We start from the raw sequence: 21,640 nt of genomic DNA, 5'->3' as shown, positions 1-21,640 counted from the left end.
TGTTACCATTAAACTCAGTAAGCTATTGAACAAATAAGAAAATTACATTTATATAATAAAGAAACTTACAACTTAAGTAATTAATTGATAATAATACAGCAAAATAGTTCGTTTTTATTTTTTTTGTGATCTATTATGTATTTATATATGTAATGATAGATGATAATTATCAACCGAGTAAAAATTTTTTATATTTCTTATAGATTTTTTAATTCTTCAAGCGAAATGTTCAATTTGATTAGTAATGACAATATTATGATAGATTAATTGTGTTTTGTTTACGACAGAATATATGATTAAAAACCAACCTTTAGGTATTCTGACACGTGGACGAATAAACATTATCTCTAATACAGCCGTGCCTTCACTGGTACCGTCAAGTCTTGGTTTAATGAAGCGATGAGAACTCGCTATGAAAATGACAAACAAGAGTTTACGATCGTGTAGTGAACATTAATTATTAAATGGACAAACAGAAAAACGTGTATTTTTCTCCGTCGTCACGTAAAAATAATACAATGTTAGCAGCTTCCAATAGAAAATGGACATAAAGTTCCATAATTTTAAAATGAATTGAATCTCATAAAGAATTATATAGGTTAAAAGTCTGTATCATTTTACACTTAAAAGAAAATGTAAATTTTGTTTGATTATATATTAACTTTATTCGCATGTACAAGAAGAAATTTGTTCTCCGTACGCAAATGATAATGAATTATTATGTGGTATGTTTTATATTTAATAAAGACTATAACTATTTCCTTTCTTTTCGGAGAAAGTACAGTACATATATGCATTTGTAATATTTTATTTTTAAAAGTATTACATTTTTTACTTTTTTAACAGATACCAATGAGTTAAGAAAGTGAACAATGGACACACTGAAAGCAAAAAATGTACCAAGGAAAACATTTAATTTGTCATTGGAAAGAATCAGTATTAAATCTCTAAAACATGAAATAAATATTTACCAAGAGGTACTTAACTTTTTACCTCTGAAGAAAGCATATATTTATAAGTTGTGATAAATTGTTTATAGATATTATTCCCGATAAATAGATCTTTTTCTTTTAAATAACAAGGTATAAAATCTCATAGTTCTTAAATCTCTCTGAAAGAATCATAAATTATTTGAAAATTGAAAACATGAATTCACTTTATAATACCACAGACAAAAAGTTGTATCATAGAGGACAAATTGATGTAATAGATATGCCAATACAATTAACTTGTAATTACAAGTATTTCCTTGTCTACGAGGATCAAGTATCCAGATTTGTTGTGTTGAAAGGTTTACATGGAAACACAGCAAATGAAGTAGCTGTAAAACTGTTAGACATACTGGCTATTATCGGAGCACCACAGGTCTTACAAAGCAGCAATGGACGCAAATTTGCTGAAGAAGTTGTGCAAGAGATACGTCTTTTGTGGAAAGATTTCATGATACTTCATGGAGAAATCACTGAGAACAGTGAGCAGAGTAGAGATTTTAAAACCTTACTTGAATGTTGGGTAGAAGAAAATCCAACGAAAACATGGTACGAAGCTTTGAAACATATACAAATTTTTCAAAATTCAACATTTCGTTGTGAAAATGGAAAAATTCCATATGATATATTATTTGGGAAAAATGTACATGCAGAATTCCAAAAACAAACTAATCTAATAAATTTAAGAGATAATGTATGGACAGAAGAAGAATGGATTAGCCTCTTATCCGACAAAGAAGATGAAGTTAAGGAAGAAGATATGCAGCAGCTTATAGATGAGCCTGCCTTTGCAAATAGAGATGTAGATAGCGTAAGTATATTATTAATAATATAGTTATTCATATATATGTTATTGATCATTATTTTAATTCGTTAGTTAAATGATTGTGAGAGTGAAGATTCTTGCAATGAAGTCAGGGGTGAATTTCAAAGAAGCACTCCTGGTTTTAATTTTGTGAATGTTAAGAGTGAACCTTTGAACATGCATACAGAAGATTCAATATTTGAGGATGAATTGGGAATAGATGACAAGGCATCAAATGCGGAGAATCAAATCAATTTAAAATGTAAAATCTGCAAGAAACAATACATGAAACCCGGCCACTTAAGAAATCATATGAGAACACATATAAAGGGGAAAAAGTTCGAATGTAAACTATGCAACAAAACGTTTCACGTTCTAAGTTTATATGAAAAACATATGAGACAATCTCATAGACAAAGTAAATTATCCAGTCTGACCAGAAGTAGAAGAAGTAAAGACTCTCAAGATGAAACAACATTAGACACGAAAGCATCTAAATTAAGAAATTTCTCACAATTAAATGCCAATGAAACACAATCAAATGAAGCAAATGATTGTACAAAGACAACAAAGAGTTTAAGTCTCCTCAAGGAAAGGAAGAAAATTGCTGCAGACAATCGTCCAATGAAAATAAATGGAGATCCAACTTTGGAATGTTCATATTGTAATCAAAAGTTCAACTTTCCTAGTGTATTAAAAAGGCATATGCGATCTCACACGAACGAAAGACCCTACATTTGTTTAATTTGTAATAAGAGTTTTAAGCAATTGGGCCATCTTAGCCAACATTCATTAACGCATAAAGATTATCGGTCTTTCCATTGTGCGGTTTGCGGGGTGAAATTCGACTCTTTAGGTTCGCTGAAGATCCATGCTCAATCGCATAAAGGACATTACATTTCAAAAACTAAAGAGACTCTCCGTTTGTTCGAATGTGATAACTGTAAAAAGGTGTTTACCACCAAAAGCGTTTTGGAACGACACATACTTACTCATTCTCATGAACGTCAATTCCCATGCATCATTTGTGGGAAAAGATTCAAACAAGCGGGACACGTGAAATCTCATATGTTGGTACACACGGGAGAACGAAAATTTGAATGTTCTGTCTGCAAAAAGAGATTTAGCCTTTCGAATTCTTTGAAGAAACACATGTATGTTCACAATGGAGAAAAACCTTATCAATGCGATGTATGTGGTGCACGGTTTCTTGAAAAAAGAAATCTAAACGGGCATCTAATGACTCATACGAACGAGCGTCCGTTCCGCTGTAAAATTTGCGGAAAAAGATATACTTTAGCCGATACTTTGCGTCGGCATATAAGTGCTGCACATGAAGATGGACGCACTTATCAGTGCGAGATTTGTGCGAAGATGTTCAAGCAGCTCGCTCATCTGTCTGTTCATAAAAAGGTACACAACGACGAACGCCCATTTCAGTGTCATTTATGCGAGAAAAATTTTAAACATAAAAATGTGCTTAAATCTCACTTGGCCATTCATGCAAATGTAAGGCCATTTGAATGCGATGTATGCAAAGCTACGTTTGTAAGGAAAACAAATTTACAAACTCACATTGCATCAGCTCATATGAACGAAAGACCATACGTTTGTACTATTTGTGGAAAACGGTTCAAACAGATTAGTCACTTAAACGGTCATGTAGTAGTGCATAGCAATTTAATGCCTTATCAATGCGATTTCTGTGATCGACGATGTAATAGACTCGATAATCTAAAGAAACATATGCGTCTTCATACGAAAAATAAAGAGTAAACAGCGTAAAGTAATTGTTTTGTAAAAGATAGAATAGAATTGTTTCAATATGAAACTATCCAAACTGAATCTTACGTATATCGTTAGTAAAAAGAAGTTGACATTAGAAGCTTCCATTTTTAATCTATGATAACTCTACTTCTTTTTGATTAACTTTGAAAAAATTGTTTTTGTAATCATATATGTGATTGGTGTATACTTATAGACTTCAAATATTTTTATATCTCGTAAAGAGCTTCAAATGCTTAACAGCTTTATTCTTTTGAAAAAAAAGATTCCCCATGTCCTAAATAAATTAGGACTGGTACCAACAATCAGAGTTTCAAAAGAATACAGCTACATATTTTAATGTATGCCCTCTGTATTTTTACTAATCAGTATCATAAGTTCTTTTTTTACTTTTTCTATCATATTGCAATCTAAAAATTATAATTGTACAAATATAGAAGATGAATTCCTAAATCAAGATCAAATTTTTAAAATTTACATATGTATGTATTCTAAGAAGTTCTATGTTCAATGAGATCAATTGTGTTGTTTTTTTAAATAAATATTATTTAAAAACATATATAGGAAGTACTTTTATTCTACGAAGAGCACTTGTATACTTCGAGTAGATCAATATGTTGCCCTATAAGTTTATTCATCTCTTATTCCAAAAAAATTATTGTGTGGCCCTTGAAATATTGTAACTTTGTTGTATAAAATTTCTTCATACAATAATAAATAAGGTAAATATTTATGTGATCCCTTTTAGCTGAGTTACCATGCATATAATATAGTCAAACTAGTATAATGCAACATACATTTTAAAATTTCTCTTTAAAAAGTAAAGAATTGTTTTAAATTGATATAGCATGGTTATTTATTATGGTCAGTTATTTGTCATTATTAATCATAATCTAACAAAATTATGTATCAACTCTGCATTGATTAGATTTTTAAAGAGTCCAGTGATTACAGCGCTTAGTTCATTGTTATTGGAACTCAAAATGGGGTACAACAGGGGATTAAAATTTGGTACAGCGTTCACTGTACTAATAGTTCTAGTCGCAATTTATTATAGAAATTCAGAAAACATTCTTCAGAAACGTTTGCAAACTTTGATCCATGGCTTGGAAAGACTTGAAAATAAACACGTGATGTCATCACGACCAAAAGTTGCGATAGGTTATGGCGTGTGTACCGACGTATACGTCAATGCTAAAGATTTACTTAACTATTCCGATGAAGTCGGACAACCACAACATTTTGATGAAATCAACACAGAGCTAGAACTTTTAAAAAGCTTCGCTTATTATTTTCGCCATGGAGCTGCTGCAGAGTAAGTCTTACTTTTGCCATGTCACCTTTAATCGAATTTTTGTATTTCTCATTGAGAAATACATTTTTCCTATTTCACATTTTATTAACATTTCATTTTTGTATCAGGAGATATATGGCAAATAGAACACTATTTGACAATCTTGTTGCCAAAGCTCGTTCATATCCATCTTCATATTCTACCATTGGTGGTAACGCAGCAGTTATGGCCTTAAGATTTGCAAGAGAAGGGTGTGATGTTACACTTGCTGCAAAACTGACTAGATCCTTGCATCAAATGATACCACAGGTTATTAATATTGTAGGGGGTGAAGTGAAAAGGGATGACATTCATTTAGTAATTGAATACAAGCATGGAGATATTTGGGGTCCATATTCCAGTGCTAGAGCTAATAGGTATAATATTTAAAAAACTTCAGAAAATATTGTAGACATATATAATTGTAATAGATCCTTCTAAATCACTATAACTATTTTTTAGGTACATAGTTCACAATGATGCCAATAATCCAAAAATTAGTTCTCTTGATGCATTTGATAAACTACTGTTAACATACGAACCTAACTTACTTGTTATCAGTGGTCTACAAATGATGGATAATTATCCATTTCCTAATGGTAATTGAAACACTATTCTTAGTTGTGTAAGTTTTGTGATCTGTTTAGAAAAACGTTTATTGAAATGCAGGTGATAGACAGAAACTTTTACGTAAAGTAAAGAAACAAATGACGGATCGATCTGCATCGACTAAGATTCATTTTGAAATGGCCTCGTTTGCGGAAGATAAATTACTTTTTGAGCTTTGCGACTCGATTATTCCATTTGCCGATAGTTTAGGGATGAATGAGCAAGAAATAGCCAACTTGCATAACGCGATGTATTACGGAAATATTTCATTAGTGGCAAATTCAACGCCACGTATAGCGACAGTCTTAGATCAAATGCGAACGTTATTCAAATTGATACGTATGAAAAGTAAGACTATTGAGCATTCTCGAGAATTAACTAGAATTCATGTACACACGTTAGCCTATCAAGCTATATTTACTGTAAAAGGCTCTATATGGAAAAATACGATGGCTGCAGCAGCCAAAGCATCACTAACAGCTCATAGACACGTATGCGCGACGAGCCATGTAAGTAAATATGATTATATTTTGTTAATTATAAGCTTATAATTATATGAATATATGGGTGAGTCAGCTAAATGGAATGATTTAAATATCTCCTTTACTTACTATTGTGTGAAAAATCTGTTTAGGACAAAATTGCACTGTTTCAAGGGGAACATATATTAATGGACAGACATTTTTAATGTCATTATTTTATAAGATTACAAAATGTAGTTTATCGTGACAAACTTATAACGTCGAAAGATATGAAGGAGAGAATTGCAGCTGTAGGTGTATCCATAACATTGGATGAAATAGAAACTATGTATGAAAAACTAATTAGAAAATTTGAATTATGCATTGCAGCAAACGACCACTATATCAAGCATAGTATTAGTCATTTGTGCCCTTTGAAATAGTGTAACTTCGTTCTGAGAAGATTTTTCATACAATAGTAAAGATATTTAGATGATACCTTTTAGTTGACCTACTCTGTATATGTATATATATGAACTTATGAAATTTTAGGTCGACATTAGTAAAGCTGCGTTGATTTTAGACGATAGCTTTTCGACGTCTATCGTTGATGGCACCCGGATAGCACTAGATATTGAGAAACCAGTATCCTGTTGGGACGAAACATTAAAAATAGAAAGCAAAGATGTTATTATTCAAGTTTGTGTGGCACCAGTATTAGTTTGCACCGAAGCAGCGCAAACTGCTGGCGGCGGAGATAATATTTCAAGCGCGGGCCTTGTACTACAGATTTAATGTACTGTTTGTACTTTTCAAGATAGTTGAGCAATATTGAATTTTCGTACTACTTTACTACGATACTCACAAAGTCAAATTAGATTTTAGTGCACAGCAGCTTTGGAAACTTAGATTATAATTCATTCCATGGGCTATCATTCCAATATATACAACACGTTCGTTGTTGTTTTCTGATATGCAGATGTTGTTCATAGGTTAAAGAACAGCAATCTTTTGATATTTTATTCTGTGTTGTACTTATGTATGTTAAAAATTACAGGGCTTAAAAATAGTATTAAATAATATGGTAATGATTTGAGTTATTCAAATATCTAACTTTAGATACTGATTTTCACATATAAAAAGTATATAAGCATTTTATCTCCTTATACATAATAAAAAACGCGTTTGAAACTATGCATAATATCGAATGACATTTTTAAAAGAGAACAAAGTATAATAAATATTATAAAAATTAAATGTCATTTTATTTCATGCATGGGACGTTTCAACACTAGCTTTAAAATTGGAGTTAATTAATTATTGCTCTAATTTGCGTGCCCTGTACATACAGTTTGAAGTTTGTTACCGTTCGTTCCATTGTAATGTAGTAAAAATATCGTTGAGTCTCAAAATAATTATTAAGTAATTAAGTGACATTTGAAAAATTACAATATGGCAATACTATATAGCACCATTAGGCATGTTATTTATGCCCAATATACTTAATGAATTTTTAAATTCATTTTCTCGAAAACAAAATGTCATATGAAAAAAATTTATTGTATATTTTCGACTTATTCTTTTATGTAAAATCACCCTGTACATGATTGTATCATCGATTACGGGACACGCTGTATAATTTATGTTATGTGCCATGCAATACCTGTATTTCTTATTTAGCATTACCTGGCATTACTGACGAAAACAAGGCATTGAATTATATTGTATTGTATGGAAGGTTGTGCGCTTCAGGATGAAGTTATGTGATATAGCATTTAAAAAACCCTATAAAATAATTTTCAAATGAAAAAACAAAATTTCATGAAAAAGAATAAACAAAGCATAGTTGAATAATGCAACGAAAAATGCGTCCATTTTTCTTTGAATCCCTTAGTTTTATAACATCACATCTCGTTTCATGTAATTTCGTTATTTATTAATGGAATATTATTCATAAATCAAATGTACATTTTGAATTTGTTTTCCAAACAGTGTTTATGCTGTTCTTACAAGTATTCAAATGTGTTCTGGAAAAGTAAATAGGCTGATTGCTTATATCTCTAAAGAAGTGTTTTTAATACTCTTATAGACATATGGAAATTTAAATATTGACACGTGCCTAAGGTGTATATATATATATATACGCCTTAAGTAAAAGTAATTATATGACACTGTAACGTTTAGCTTAACTGTTTAGTTTTTTTTTTTAGCAAACTCATAAAAACCTGGAGATATCTTTTTCAATCAGAATTAAATGAAAACAGTATAGTTAATAAAAAATAGTAAATCTTTCACAAGCTCATTTCACTCAGTTATTTCGCTAAGGCAACGCTTTAGTATCAACCAATTCGCCATTAGCACATGAGAAAGAAACATTTACTATTTCTTACTTAAAATACTAGTTTACATAATTACATAATATTCGATGTTAACATACATAATATATAAATTTTAAGTCAAGAAATTACGGTACAAATAACAATTGTTTCAAAGTAGAAGGGATAGACAGTCAACGTGACTTAGAGTTTAACGCTAGATCCTTATCAAAAAAAAACATTCGAACCAGAAAACATTGTGAGTTTATAAAAAGTTTTATAGGATTGTATCTCCTTCGTCAATGCCTAACATCTTCAAATCATCTGGTCCAGGTTGAGTATCTACTTCTGTCTCCGCTTGAGTAATTTCAGGTGGTGGTTGATCCATATATTCTGGCCCATACCCAACACACCCTAACATACTATACATAGACGAATACATAATGTTACTTTCTTGTTGACTTTGTTGTTTCGTTTCTGTTTCCTCTTTTGGGAAGATGATATTTAGGGCCTCTTGCAAATCATCAGGCAGAGGTATGCTTGGATCAGTTCGTTTTTCAGTGGGTTCCGGGATGTCGGAAATATCTTGTGTAGTATTCTCAACAGTTGGTAGTGGAGGTGGTGGTGGATTTTGATGATTTTGAACGAAAGGAGGTACAGTGGGCATTTGTGGCGGTGGATTTGCCATGAAAGGAGGATGACTTTGCACCGGTGGCCGTACTGGTTGATGAGGTGGAAATCGTGGTTGACTCTGAACGAACGGTGGTGGAGTTGTCATAAATGGCGGTGGAGGTCGATTCGTAGGGAATTGCGGTCTACTTTGCACCGTTGCCTGTTGCTGTTGCTGCTGTTGCTGCTGCGACGTAGTCGAGAAAGGTGGTGGTGGTCTATTCAGAGGAGGAGGAGGATGTGGAGGCAGAGGTAATTTTGATATACTGTGCGTTTGTTTTTGCTGCTCTATTATTGGTTCCTCTATTACTGTTTCCTCAGATTGATCTTCAATCTCCATATCGACCACCTGCTGTGTAGGTTTCGTTTCATTCAATACCGGAGGTGGTGGAGCTACCAATATTTTCATCGGTTGACTTTTGTTGGTTTGAGGAGGTAGAGTGCTTGTACTATTAGCTGTGGTAGTAATGCTACTATTATTGTTACTGCTACTGGTAGTGTTATTATTATTATTACCCAGATTTATTGGAGTTGCAAGCTTGGTGATATGTACAACACCAGGTGGGTTTATGATCTCATTGGGAACTTTCGGTGTATCTTCGAATTTACTCTGCTGATAGGGAAGAGGAGTAATATCTTTCTCAGGCAACTTTGGTTCTTCAGCTTTCTTCTTAAATAGCGGTAATCTACCAATGAATGGTAATTTACCTTTCGATACCTGAGGCGTTGACTTTTTAGTCTGTATATTACCCTTCTTAGATTTAGACGCGGATTCGTTTGTTTTCTTCTCGAATTTGGACTCGTCGTTAGATGAATTATCGTCTCTTCTGTCCTTACCATATTTATCGTAACCTCTTTTTGGGCTGTCGCGCCAACTTCTTTCACGTCGAGGAGATTCATTACTATCTCGTTTTCTTCGATCATCGTAATAGTCCCTGTCTCGATCTCTATCCCTGTCCCTGTCCCTATCACGGTCCCTATCCCTATCTCTGTCACGATCACGATCTCTGTCTCGCCCGCGCCTTCTTTCGTACCTGCTGCTATAACGATCGTATTTATCCTCCCGTCTGTCATACTTTCTATCCCGATCGTCTTTGTATCTATCGCTTTCTCGTTGTCTCTCATCCTCCTTCTCTACAGATTTATTTTCAGGCGGTTTTACGGTCATGTTGACTTGCTGTTTTGTCCAGAATCCCATATGCGGTTTAGGCATTTCTTCTGGTTTGGGTAATTCGATTGGTTTGTTGGCTATGGGTTGCGGTTTTTCCTCTTCCTTCTTTATCCAGAAGGGTTTAGGAGGTTCTTTTGGTCCCCAAGCTTCTAAATTCTCCGGCTTTGATTTGTTCGAAAAAGAAGCCTGTTCTTGTTCTTCCTCCTCTTCTTCAATTACTTTCTCTTGGCTCAGCCTTCGATTACTAATAGACTTCATTTCTTCTTCCTGCTTCGCTTTTAATTTGTCTCTGATCGAATTCAACAACTGTCTTTCATCAGTTTCGACAGGTTGAGGTTCTGGAGTCAGTGATTGATTCAAGTGTTGCGCCATTTTTGACCAGTGTCCTTTCAATTTTATCCGATGATAATCTATCTCTTCATTCAGAATGGCTTGCGTCGACGCTTTCATTTTATTTCGCATAGCAACACGAATGCTCTTGGACATATCCTGATCGGAATCTGTGTCCGAATTTTCTGATTCGCTGGAACTGTCGCTACCACTGCTTCTGTTTCTTCGCTTCTTAGATTTCTTCTTACTCTTCTTCGACTTCTTTGATTTCTTTGATTTCGGTGGTGGGTCGTCATCTTTGTGCTTCTGCAATTCCATTTGGATCTGTTTGTGTTTCTCCTCTGAGAATGCTTTCTCACGATCTGCCATCCAATCGGTTTCCCAATGTGGATTTTGCTCGACAAAACGCTAAATAAAGATGTTAACTAATTAATTTTATATTGCCCCTTTTTTTGAAATACAAAATTTAGAAAATAAAGAACATACAGAATAATTTTCTGAATGCTGTTTAGATTTCAGGTGCAAACTTGCACAATGGAGATCCCCGATCCAGGAATCGCAAAGCTTGCAGTACCATGCCGTTGCAGCGCTGAAGAACTGTAAACCTATAAGCAAATATTTTAACACTTAGCATTACTTAAGCTTTGAAAATGGTAAACAATTTAAGTTCATAAAGAATGACCTTATATTCTGCCACGACACATTCATGTCACTGAAAACAAAAACAATATATATTAAAAGATGCTCAATAAATGGTTGATAACATTAAATATTCTTCCGTAGTCTTCCACGTTGAATTCTAGAAGAAAAAAAGGATGGGAAGAAATCATATTTTATTCATACAAATATACCACAAAGATATTACAAGTAAAATGAAAATAAGAAATTACATAAAGCAACATAACATAGAATTTTTACACGTACTGCAACTACCTCATGTATTTTTTTGACCTTTTTTCTTAACTTTTATTAATCATATAAAAGCTAAAAATTAATAATTGTTTTAACTTCTATATATATCTCAAAAAAATTAATCGGCATTTACAGTACGTTTCACAAAAATATTTCGATTTATAATATATATCATAAACCTATTTAATAATATAATATATATGCTAAATAAAATAAGTGACACGAGCGAATATCACAATTTACACATTTTCATATAACTATATACGTTATTTGTATTTATACACGCACCAGCATTATGATAACATTGATTCATATTAATATATATTTCACATTGATAAGATCTTCCTTTGTTCATTCTTGACTGTAAATAGACCTATATATGATGAATCGACGAACAGTACACTTGCGAGGAATAATTTTAAATGGTTCGATTATAGAAGCTGAAATATCTGAAATCGCCCGAAAGTGTGCTCCTCGAGTCCATTTAAAATCCAGTGCATCTTTATGGTGTTTACATCATTGCTACAAAATTTGCTGCTAACATTGTGATGTGTAAAAGACACTTCACGGAAAAAATAAAAATTATTCCGCGTACAAATTTATAAAACGATTCATTTCCACAACGGACATCTCTGATGTATATTATTTTGAATAATTTGGAGAAAGAAAAAGGCAAGAAATGTTTGAAGCCTAATTATCTTTCTTTTCGCGTACATAATACGACTATGTAAGTCGATAATACGTATGTTAATGCAAGCAAATTTTTTAGCAAACCATAGTCGTAGATCTCTTCAATACATACCGGACACAGTGTCTGTGCACAAGCTACGGAATTGTATGCTATTAGTAATTATCCACTGAAATGAACCATACCTTTAATAGGTGTTCTTTTCGTTGGCAGTCCAGGATAATAGGGCACTTCCTTTTCCGTTCCCTCTCCATTCCGCTCATGCCACGGCATGTCAACTATCTTGCGTTCCTGTTGCAGGGAATTAGATGTTAATGAGAATGTTTCCTACAATACTATACAAATATTCGGTGGTACTTCTTAATGAGACATTGTTATGATACATCAATCAGACTATGTACCAAGTACCTGCAGGTTGACTGTTACTGTAATATATCATCCTTATACAAATATAGTTCAAATTAGAAATACATAGTTTTAATCGAATCCATTTGTTCTCTCACAATGTAAATCAATTATCAGTTAGATTTTTCTGCATCCTGTTCTAATGGTTATAAAAGTTATTTATGAAAACGATCTTCAGTTAGAAATTTCTACATTCAGTTATTGAAAGTACCTATACCAGAGCTGAATGAGTTTCACTAAGACTCTATTATTAGAATAACAGGCAACTTACTAAGCAAGCTTCTTTGTGCTCATTGCTATGCAGATGATTCAAATATTCCTTTGCCGTTTTAGGAAATATATCGCAGACTTTACACCAATGCATTTCTGGGTCATAATGTACAAAATTGTACATAGGTTTAGAATCTTCGGGAGACCTTCGTTCTTTTATGTCCCTTTCAATTTTGGATTCCTTGTCGGAGTCGGATGCCGATGATCGGTCGGGCGACAATGATTTTCCTTTCGGAAAGTCTTCTTTGGGACTTCTTGAACATTTGCTAATTTCTAATTTAAACTTGCTTTTCAGATCATCAACAGTAGCTTTATCTCCTATAATTCCGGTAAGCATATCGATTACATTATGTATCGATTTCATTTTATTTTGTATCTCAATCTGCAAATTAAGAATTAACATACAATGAAAAGCTGTTGAAATATATTGTTGATCATTTTATGTAATAATTGCGTACCTGCAATTTATGATTCTCTTTTAAAATACGATTATTCTCTCTTCCACCTTCTTTACCAATTTCATCGCACTGTTGTCGCAGAATCTCCAATTCGCGTTGTAATGTAGTAGATTTCTTAACGTATTCTTCACGTTGTTTACCCAGAGTTGCTTTTTGCTGTTTTACCTCAGCTGCAATTGCTGCTGGGCATAGGACATAAAAATGTATTAAAATAATATCAGCTAATAAATTTAAATCAAAATAAAATAAAAGACTCACCTTCCTTTTTGACATCTTCCGGTCTTGCCAAGGATGACACTAATCCAGAGGAACCACTATCCACTGGTCTTGACGATTCTTGCTGGGATGTTAATGAGGGAGGAGGTGGTGGTTGTTGATTGTTATAAGCTACCTGATTCCCTTGCCAATTTGGTGGTGGATAATCCTAACAAAATAAATATACATTTGATGTCAAATACTCAAACAATGCTTCTATCAAACCTTACCTTTATTTGTCCATACTCAAATCAGAACTTTGGATAATACACGGAAGATTCTTGAAGACAAATCATCTGGTCAATAATACTGGTTTCCAATGTCGATGCCAATAAAATAAACAACGCGAACGTTATACTTACGAGGGGATTGACAATACTTCGCGATACAAAAGAACGTAATGTTCATCCGCCAAAAAATGGACAGTACTACCAAATATTATTAAAAACATTTCGGTAGTTTGTGTAATAATTTCATAATTACTTTTACAAACTCATACAATACAATCAAACCTATGAATAGGTAATGTTTCAAAAGTATTGGAATTTAATTATATTGCCTTAAACGCAATATAATTTTAATTATTACGATATCAGCTAATCATTATACATACTCCTTTGAACTAATGTACTCTTTCAAAAAACTTACACTGCGATAACCAGTGGGTTGCTGGTAGCTGTAGTCATAGCCTTGTCCATAGTTGTAATTGTAATTATTGTAGCCTTGGTTATAAGCTGGCAAAGGTGGTGGTGGTTGACTGGTGTTTGGAGGTGGTGGTGCCTGAAAAATAAATATATATTATTTATGTCCTTCTTTTATATTCTTTCCTTTTTCCTAGACATATTTGATTTACCTGGTATTGATTGTGAACTGCTGGAACATAACCACCAGGATTAGCTGGATTAGGAGTAGAAGATTGAGACTGAGATGCAGCTTGCTGTTTCCATTCTTGTTGTGAACGACTAGAGTCTTTCCTTCTTCTATCTCTGGAACTGGAACGTGATCTTCTATCTCTGGAACGAGATCTTCGATATCTGCTTCTTCTTGGAGATGGAGATCGATCATATTTCCTTGATCTTCTTCTATGAGATGAGTCTTCTGAGTCTGCACTAGGGCTTCTTGGCCCTTTACGTCTCGATTCCTGCTCCATTTCTCTATAACCTCAATCTGTAAAAAGTACATCATACCTATATAATCAATATATCAGGTTATGTTATAAGAAGATCTTTTTATTTGCCAATATATGACGAAAAATATGTAGATCATACAATCATGCATGATCTAATTCTAAGAATCATGATAATGTTAAACGTTTGGTAAATTTCGATGCTTTCAATTCATTATAAAATTTAATTCTAGAATTCCATACTCCATACGCAAAGGAAAGAAATCATTTTAAATGTCGCATTGCAGCCATTGTTATCCTCGATAAAACATCGACGATATTTCTCGATGTGTTACACGTTATTAAAGATATTTACCTTTCTCAATAGTTTATTTGCAACTTTAGTACTCTATTCTCGATAAGTACTAGCGCAAAATAATGAAAATAATATGGTTTGATCCTTTCAAGAATCATTCGCAGAACACGACATAACGTAGAACCAAAAACGAATGGAAGAAGCCGCACTGATTGTAGGTGCAGCACATAGAAGCAAAAAAACCTTAGATGGTAGAACTCAAAATGCTACGTAGCTACTTATATATGTCCAATAAATATACTGACCAACTCTTTGGAAGAATTCACTACACTGTAGTGATTAAATCTAATAATATATTTAATATATAAATATAGTTCATTATAATGTCTTGAATGTTTTAATAATTGGCCAGAAAATAAGAATTTAAGTTCTATCATTTTATTCGCCAATTCATAGCTTATGTTAGATCTAGTATTTTAGATCTAAAAGTTGATTGTCCGAAAACACCATATTTAAATCATTGTCATGTCACTATAATGCTTCGACGTATAATGTATAATTTTCAAAACAGTTTTTAGAAGTAGAGGTATTATTAACAAAGAAAAAAATGATAAAAAAGCGTATTGAAGGTCGTCAATTGGCACAAAATGTTGGAGAACAAGTAATTATACTTGGCACTATTGGAAAAGTAAGATTTATTTGATATTAATGTAAGAATATACATAAATACCATTACTTGATGTCAATAGTTGTTCCTGACTTATAGTATTTATTCCGTTAGAATTAGTTATATTAATTTATTAAAGTATTTTATAATTTCTAGAAAGGTTCAAACGGTAAAAATATAGAAGTAAAAACAACCGATGGTGTACAAGTTAATGTAACCTTACCAGTACCAATTGATAACGATGCTGAAGGTTATATAGAAATACATGGCACATTACAATCCGCATCTACAATGAACTGCAGTAATTATATAGTATTCCCACTTAGTATGACAGAGAATTTTGGTAAATTTCGATCTTATTTTATATACGTATATATTGTAAGGTGTATAAAAATAAGGAAAATATTAATTATAGATTATTAATTATAGATGTCGATCGATATAAACAACTCATGGTTATCTTGAATGTATTAGGACCAGGAAAATGGAAAATGTCTGAAGATGAAACAGGATTTTAAATTTATAATTGTATAACCTATAAAAATGTTTAAAAACTTTTTATAAGAATACGATTATTTTAATATATATGTCGAAGTGTAAATTATTCTTTTATAATAAATTTAAATAGTATCTTGTTCACAAGACTCATTATCCTTCATTTATAACATTCATGTTGTTCCAAGAAATGTACAAAATGAAATCCTAAAACTTTAATGAGCATCATCAGTATTATTTAAAACTTTTAGAATCTTAGATTTCTATTTATGTTATACCCACTGCTATTTTACATGATGCATCTAAAGAGAAGCATCTACATGTACATGAGGTTACTGGACATTCTGAATGTTGCCTGTTTAAATAAGACAATAAATTACTTAAAAGAGAAAATATATGAATTAGAGGAAATTAATACGTATGATCTTAAAATATATTACCGAAACCAATGTGTAATATGATCAGCATGACCACCATGTCTACATGTTTGACACCATGTAAACCAATTACTAAATTCTGTCAATTTATTATCACATTCTTCGCTTCTACTAACACTGGATGTTGTCATTTGCAATCCACTTACTGTGCCCATATGCATTAAGCATATTGCGCATCGCGGTAATGGTTTTCTACAATTTGGACACGAAGACATCTACAAAAAAGTAAGAAGACATTATTTTATAAATATAAAATATTATTTTACTTGAAACTTTAATTATTGCTCTATCAAATATTCTATCAAATATTCAGAGACATATTACCTTCAGTTTATTGGGTGTACTTCCTAACCTGCCAAAAGGTCCTCTTGCTCTACTTAAACCTTGCATAAAGGCTGATATACTTTTACCACAAAAATTACAAGAAACATATATTTGTTGCGGAGGCTTTTCATTCGTTGAAGACCTCATCGCGATATCAAAGTGAGCCCTTTGGGTCCACATTTTCCAAGCATTCAAAAGATTTCTATAACTTTATTGCAATTTTTGAAGTTATATTTATTTCCCATAATCTTTTAAGTAAATATTGTTTATTGTAGTACCTTGTAATCCAAACTTGGACTTGATTTTCTTGAAGTAATGTTGGTGTAAATGCTCTAATAGCTATTAAACTACAACTTTGAACATCACCAGTAATTTCTAAGTACCGATTTAATAATTGTATACCTTCTAAACTAGTACCTAAGACGCAATACATAATAAGTAAATATTATAATTAGCATGTGTTTATTAAATTATGCAAACCTGTCAAAAGAAAACCCGCTAAATTTCCTTCATCAGTTAACTTTTGAGTTAATTTTTTTAAATATTCGCTTAACTTATTATCCGATAAAAACATAAGTGCAAAGGCTACTCTGTCTTCAACTGCCATACCGTTTTCATTCTAAAAATATTTATTTTTCTCATTTCATATATGAATATTATGTTTCATAAGGAACAAAGATCAATGTGTACTTACAAGAACATTTTCATAAGAATCGTCTGCTGTTAGAAAAGCAAAAGTTGCTCTCAAATAAGGGTCTGAAAGTTGAGATCTACATTTTAAACATGATTCTCTCCACATACTATTCCGGTCTTCGGAAAATCCTGATAAAGCCATAGCAACGATATTTAAATTTGTAGACATCGACATTTTAGTAGCTCCTCGATTTAAAATTTCGATAGCTTGCCGTAAACACAAATTAAAAACTGCAATTGCTGCTGCTCTTGGATATGCTCCTTCTCTTTCTAATCTTTCTAAGAATAAGTTATCATAAAGGGTATTGGTATCTTTATCAAATCTCCAACCACATAAAAGCAATCCTTTATCTCTGTCTGCAGATCTATTATATAAATATTAAATTATGTTACAAAGCTTTAGTATGATACATTGCATGTATTTTATACCTGTAAATTTTTGCGGTATGATTAGATCCTATATCCGACCAAGGACGATGAATTAGTTCCGACTTTAAGGAACCATTGGTAGATCCTTGTTGGCCATCTAGTTTTAAAACTGTTCTATGTAACATTAATAGATATTATTTTGTGAATTTTCAGATATATGATTAGAAAATCATTAATTTACCTGACACCTGGATGTTTATTATCTGCAGATGGTATAGTGCCATCCTCTACTAAATAGCGACTTAAGTACAACCACTGCCATAAGTTTTTCAGAGTTTCATTTTCAGCCAATTCCCCATTTTGAGCCAGCTCTGGCTACAGATATATATATTAAAGATGTTATATAAAAAATATAAATTGTAAATTTCCTTAACTTACAAGTAAGCCATATTCTGAAGCAGCACGTGTTTTAGTTAAGATAGAAATATCGTTCAGGGCTTTGTAAATATTATCATTACTGCATATATATTTAAATGATTTTGAAGCATGATTCCAGGCAAGATGAGATCGTGTTGACCAGTTTACTGTAATTCTTTCACAAACTGTATAATCTGTAAGTCCTTTAAAAGGATAAAATAAAATCAGAAACACTTTATTCTATAATTTGTATAAGTTTATAATATAATATTGTCAAACCTTGTTGAGATATTGCCAATAATCTGTTCACGTGTGTTGGATGCCATGAAAAACTTACAGGACTATACCAAGGTGGTGCAACTGTTCTTTCTAATGCTCCAGGTTCTGTATCTTCTCCTCCTCCAATTCCACAATGTTGAATGTCATACAAATGCAGTGTCGCTTTATTAAAGATGATATCAATGCTTATTAATACAATTTATGATTAAATTAAGAGAAAATTAAGTTGATACTTTACCTGAGTCTTTTTGTAAAGCACCCAAAAGATTGTGCCTAGTTGGGCACCATAATACTTTCGTAATTTGTCTAGTTTGTGATAATGTTAAAACAGGTTTTTCAAAGCATCTTGTATCCCAAATTGTTATCTGATTATCAACACTTGAAAGTAAATGATAATTATTATGCGGATTTACTGATACATTATAAACAGCTTTAGTGGCTGTTGTGTTGACCACTTTTGCAGAATCTAATATAAAATAATATAATGTATATATGGCAAATTACATTACGTATAAAAAATATGCAATGACACTGTTTTATTATAATACCTCTGAAATCAATGATTTTTAATTGTTTGTTATTAGTGCCAACTACCATACATTTTTGTTCATGTTTGAACCAAGCAATAGAATGTATAGTTTCTGAAACACCAACTTCTGCAATAGGTCTCATAGAATCTGTTTGCACTGTATTGTGGTGATGCACTCTTTCAGAGGTTTGCAAACCTTTATTTATATCCCATAATAAAATGGAATGATCTTTACTATGTTTATCTAAACCAGACACAATTAAATTTGTGTCTATGGGATTCCAAGCAACCGTATTGCATTGTCTTGCATGTTTTGGGACTATAATAATTTGTAAATGTAATAAAATATAAATGTGTAATAGATTTTATTTATCGAAATAATTTACCTAGTTCCTTTCCACTAAGACCTTGGGAATCAAAAATTGTTGGACCAAAAGTAGTTAAAACAACTTTTCCATTTGCTTGTCCAACAGCTAATAGAATATCTGGTTCTAATTGTGGATATATATCAATACATTTGACATAATGATGATTAGTATTTGTTGCAAGTAAATGAGCAACTGTACAATCAGAAATCTTTGTATCTGTAACGAAAATATAAGATATGGAATAACATTCTATTTCTATTAAACTATGTATAGAATACAATTATATTTTATAAGAGACATTTACTCACATAATTGTCTATTATTGTCTTTTACTTGTATTACTTCATACAAACAGATTTCTGTACCCCATGTAATAAATTTATTGGCATGAACTGGAGACCACTGTATATCAAGTTTAATACTACTCATTTTGTAGTAGTTTTATGAAATTTTGTCAACAAAAATAAAATACATTACTCTAACTTTTTGCTTAAAATAATAAAAAAAGGATGATGCGTTTTGCAGCTATGCATTATGATCCTATTTTCTGATCTTAAAAAATGTTTCTTAACCTCGAACATATTTTTTTAACAAACATTTTCATTTAAATCTGACACTTCAGTATTCATTTTTTTGACTGTTTTACGAATGATTCATGGTAACTTTGGGTGTTAATAGTAAATTGCAGTGACAACAAAAAATTTCTATACGTTTATACTTCTGATTGGATATTTGTAAAATTTGTCCAATACTTATACTTCCATATAACGGGTACTCAAAAAGTACAGATAACTATAATCATAATTTGTTACAAAAATTACTCGATATTTAATCAAATATTATTTGATAGTTAAAATTTTATTGTAATTTGACGATCACTAAATTATTAAGAAATAAAAATTCAGGACTATTTTTGTTATATTATTTTATATTCATATTTATTTATTTAGCTTTGTGCAGAGAAAATAATGTATGTAACATTGCACTCACATTACATATATATGTACTTACTTCATACAATTTGATTAATTTACTAATTAGTAATACATTTTCATTATCTTAAGACGTATGATGTATGTGTGTGTGTGTGTGTACAAATCATATACAACATTGTTCTTCTAATTTGCACAAAATAGATTCTATCAAAAGCTAGACATAGATTCTAGACATATAGTTAAATTATAGTGATGATAATACATGATAATTACATAAAGAATGATTTAATTTATGATAAAGCAATAATTTTATATTTATATGCATAACATACTTTTATGAATAATTATAATATGTAATATATCTCCTATACAGACATTCATGAGATGAAATTTTTTTTAATTTATACACACTGGTAAGCTATATTAAAAAACTTTATTATATTATTAATTTCAATTTCTTAGTAGTGAACACTTAAAAAGGCACAATTAATTTCAATAGTACAAAAATATCAAAAGGAAAGTGCAGAAAAAATATTACTTATCCTCTAAAATGTTATTTAATAAATATGTTTCAAATCATAACCATTTTGTAAAGTTCCAGTACTTAATAGTACCTACATGCGTGTGTGTGTGCGCGCGCGTGTGTATATATATATACATATACATACACACACACGCGTGCACACATTTTTCACACACATTTTATATATATATATAATAATAATAATATTATATATATATATATATATATATATATATATATATATATATATATATATATATATATATATATATATATAGAGAGAGAGAGAGAGAGAGAGAGAGAGGTGTAAAATGTAAATATAATATCAAGATTTTCTTAATTTTCCACAAATAAATGCACCTCATAGAGGTTCAAGTCTTTTAGATTAGCATTAATAATGTTCTCAGTCTATTGAAATACATTAATTTATAGACACAATATTTTGTATACATTTTAATTACTTGCTTAATAATAAGAATGTGTATTTTTGAATAATGACCTGTGCTATAAAATACATATATTTAATGATCTTTTTAACCAAAGGTTAAAAAGGTTATAGGTGAAAAAAAAGTTATATTATTTTTTCAAAATAGAACTACTTTCTCTGAAAATCAGAATCAACGTTTTTGTTGTTTTCTCAGATGTAAATATAATTATTCTATTTATATTTGTTTGTTCAGAAGAGATACAAAGCTACTTTAATATGAAAATAATAAATTGTATTACAT

At 31.4% G+C, this 21,640-nt stretch overlaps 5 protein-coding genes across 7 annotated transcripts; 3 read left to right on the top strand and 2 right to left on the bottom strand.

Moving 5' to 3' along the window:
• Nucleotides 1-2: 2 nt before the first annotated feature.
• On the top strand, nucleotides 3-4,138 carry LOC117156649 (uncharacterized). Of its 2 annotated transcripts, XM_076617712.1 has the most exons (5): nucleotides 3-17; nucleotides 315-725; nucleotides 847-1,082; nucleotides 1,172-1,800; nucleotides 1,867-4,137. In XM_076617712.1, the coding sequence occupies exons 4-5, from the start codon at nucleotides 1,213-1,215 to the stop codon at nucleotides 3,568-3,570; spliced, it is 2,292 nt and encodes a 763-aa protein (XP_076473827.1). In that variant the 5' UTR covers nucleotides 3-17; nucleotides 315-725; nucleotides 847-1,082; nucleotides 1,172-1,212; the 3' UTR covers nucleotides 3,571-4,137. The 2 variants fall into 2 exon arrangements, with proteins under 2 accessions (XP_076473827.1, XP_033189772.1); XM_033333881.2 differs by having other exon boundaries at nucleotides 847-1,800; nucleotides 1,867-4,138.
• Nucleotides 4,139-4,412: 274 nt separating this feature from the next.
• LOC117156650 (ADP-dependent glucokinase) lies at nucleotides 4,413-7,848 on the top strand. Its single transcript, XM_033333882.2, has 5 exons — nucleotides 4,413-4,894; nucleotides 5,002-5,289; nucleotides 5,375-5,511; nucleotides 5,582-6,030; nucleotides 6,535-7,848. Exons 1-5 carry the CDS (start codon nucleotides 4,428-4,430, stop codon nucleotides 6,775-6,777), a joined length of 1,584 nt encoding a protein of 527 aa, XP_033189773.1. The 5' UTR covers nucleotides 4,413-4,427; the 3' UTR covers nucleotides 6,778-7,848.
• Nucleotides 7,849-7,893: 45 nt separating this feature from the next.
• LOC117156648 (uncharacterized) lies at nucleotides 7,894-15,095 on the bottom strand. 2 transcript variants are annotated; one of them, XM_033333878.2, is made up of 9 exons: nucleotides 14,937-15,095; nucleotides 14,309-14,622; nucleotides 14,104-14,235; nucleotides 13,459-13,624; nucleotides 13,201-13,382; nucleotides 12,744-13,124; nucleotides 12,253-12,358; nucleotides 10,954-11,072; nucleotides 7,894-10,875 (listed from the first exon to the last, which is right to left on the bottom strand). In XM_033333878.2, the coding sequence occupies exons 2-9, from the start codon at nucleotides 14,603-14,605 to the stop codon at nucleotides 8,575-8,577; spliced, it is 3,684 nt and encodes a 1,227-aa protein (XP_033189769.1). In that variant the 5' UTR covers nucleotides 14,606-14,622; nucleotides 14,937-15,095; the 3' UTR covers nucleotides 7,894-8,574. The 2 variants fall into 2 exon arrangements, with proteins under 2 accessions (XP_033189769.1, XP_033189771.1); XM_033333880.2 differs by having other exon boundaries at nucleotides 13,201-13,379.
• Nucleotides 15,096-15,401: 306 nt separating this feature from the next.
• LOC117156521 (replication protein A 14 kDa subunit) lies at nucleotides 15,402-16,187 on the top strand. The gene is made up of 3 exons (XM_033333606.2): nucleotides 15,402-15,564; nucleotides 15,700-15,886; nucleotides 15,973-16,187. The coding sequence occupies exons 1-3, from the start codon at nucleotides 15,484-15,486 to the stop codon at nucleotides 16,059-16,061; spliced, it is 357 nt and encodes a 118-aa protein (XP_033189497.1). The 5' UTR covers nucleotides 15,402-15,483; the 3' UTR covers nucleotides 16,062-16,187.
• mio (GATOR complex protein mio) lies at nucleotides 16,099-20,167 on the bottom strand. Its single transcript, XM_033333605.2, has 15 exons — nucleotides 19,763-20,167; nucleotides 19,473-19,670; nucleotides 19,106-19,405; nucleotides 18,796-19,023; nucleotides 18,558-18,719; nucleotides 18,300-18,481; nucleotides 18,103-18,236; nucleotides 17,922-18,035; nucleotides 17,494-17,857; nucleotides 17,280-17,418; nucleotides 17,078-17,216; nucleotides 16,800-17,007; nucleotides 16,479-16,690; nucleotides 16,321-16,393; nucleotides 16,099-16,251 (listed from the first exon to the last, which is right to left on the bottom strand). The coding sequence occupies exons 1-15, from the start codon at nucleotides 19,881-19,883 to the stop codon at nucleotides 16,246-16,248; spliced, it is 2,580 nt and encodes an 859-aa protein (XP_033189496.1). The 5' UTR covers nucleotides 19,884-20,167; the 3' UTR covers nucleotides 16,099-16,245.
• Between the last annotated feature and the right edge of the window lie 1,473 nt (nucleotides 20,168-21,640).

This window comes from Bombus vancouverensis, chromosome 4, assembly GCF_051014615.1.
Source record: "Bombus vancouverensis nearcticus chromosome 4, iyBomVanc1_principal, whole genome shotgun sequence".
Classification (NCBI taxonomy): domain Eukaryota; kingdom Metazoa; phylum Arthropoda; class Insecta; order Hymenoptera; family Apidae; genus Bombus; species Bombus vancouverensis.
Note: the sequence above shows the minus strand (reverse complement) of the source record. Positions and strands in the feature narration are given on the sequence as shown.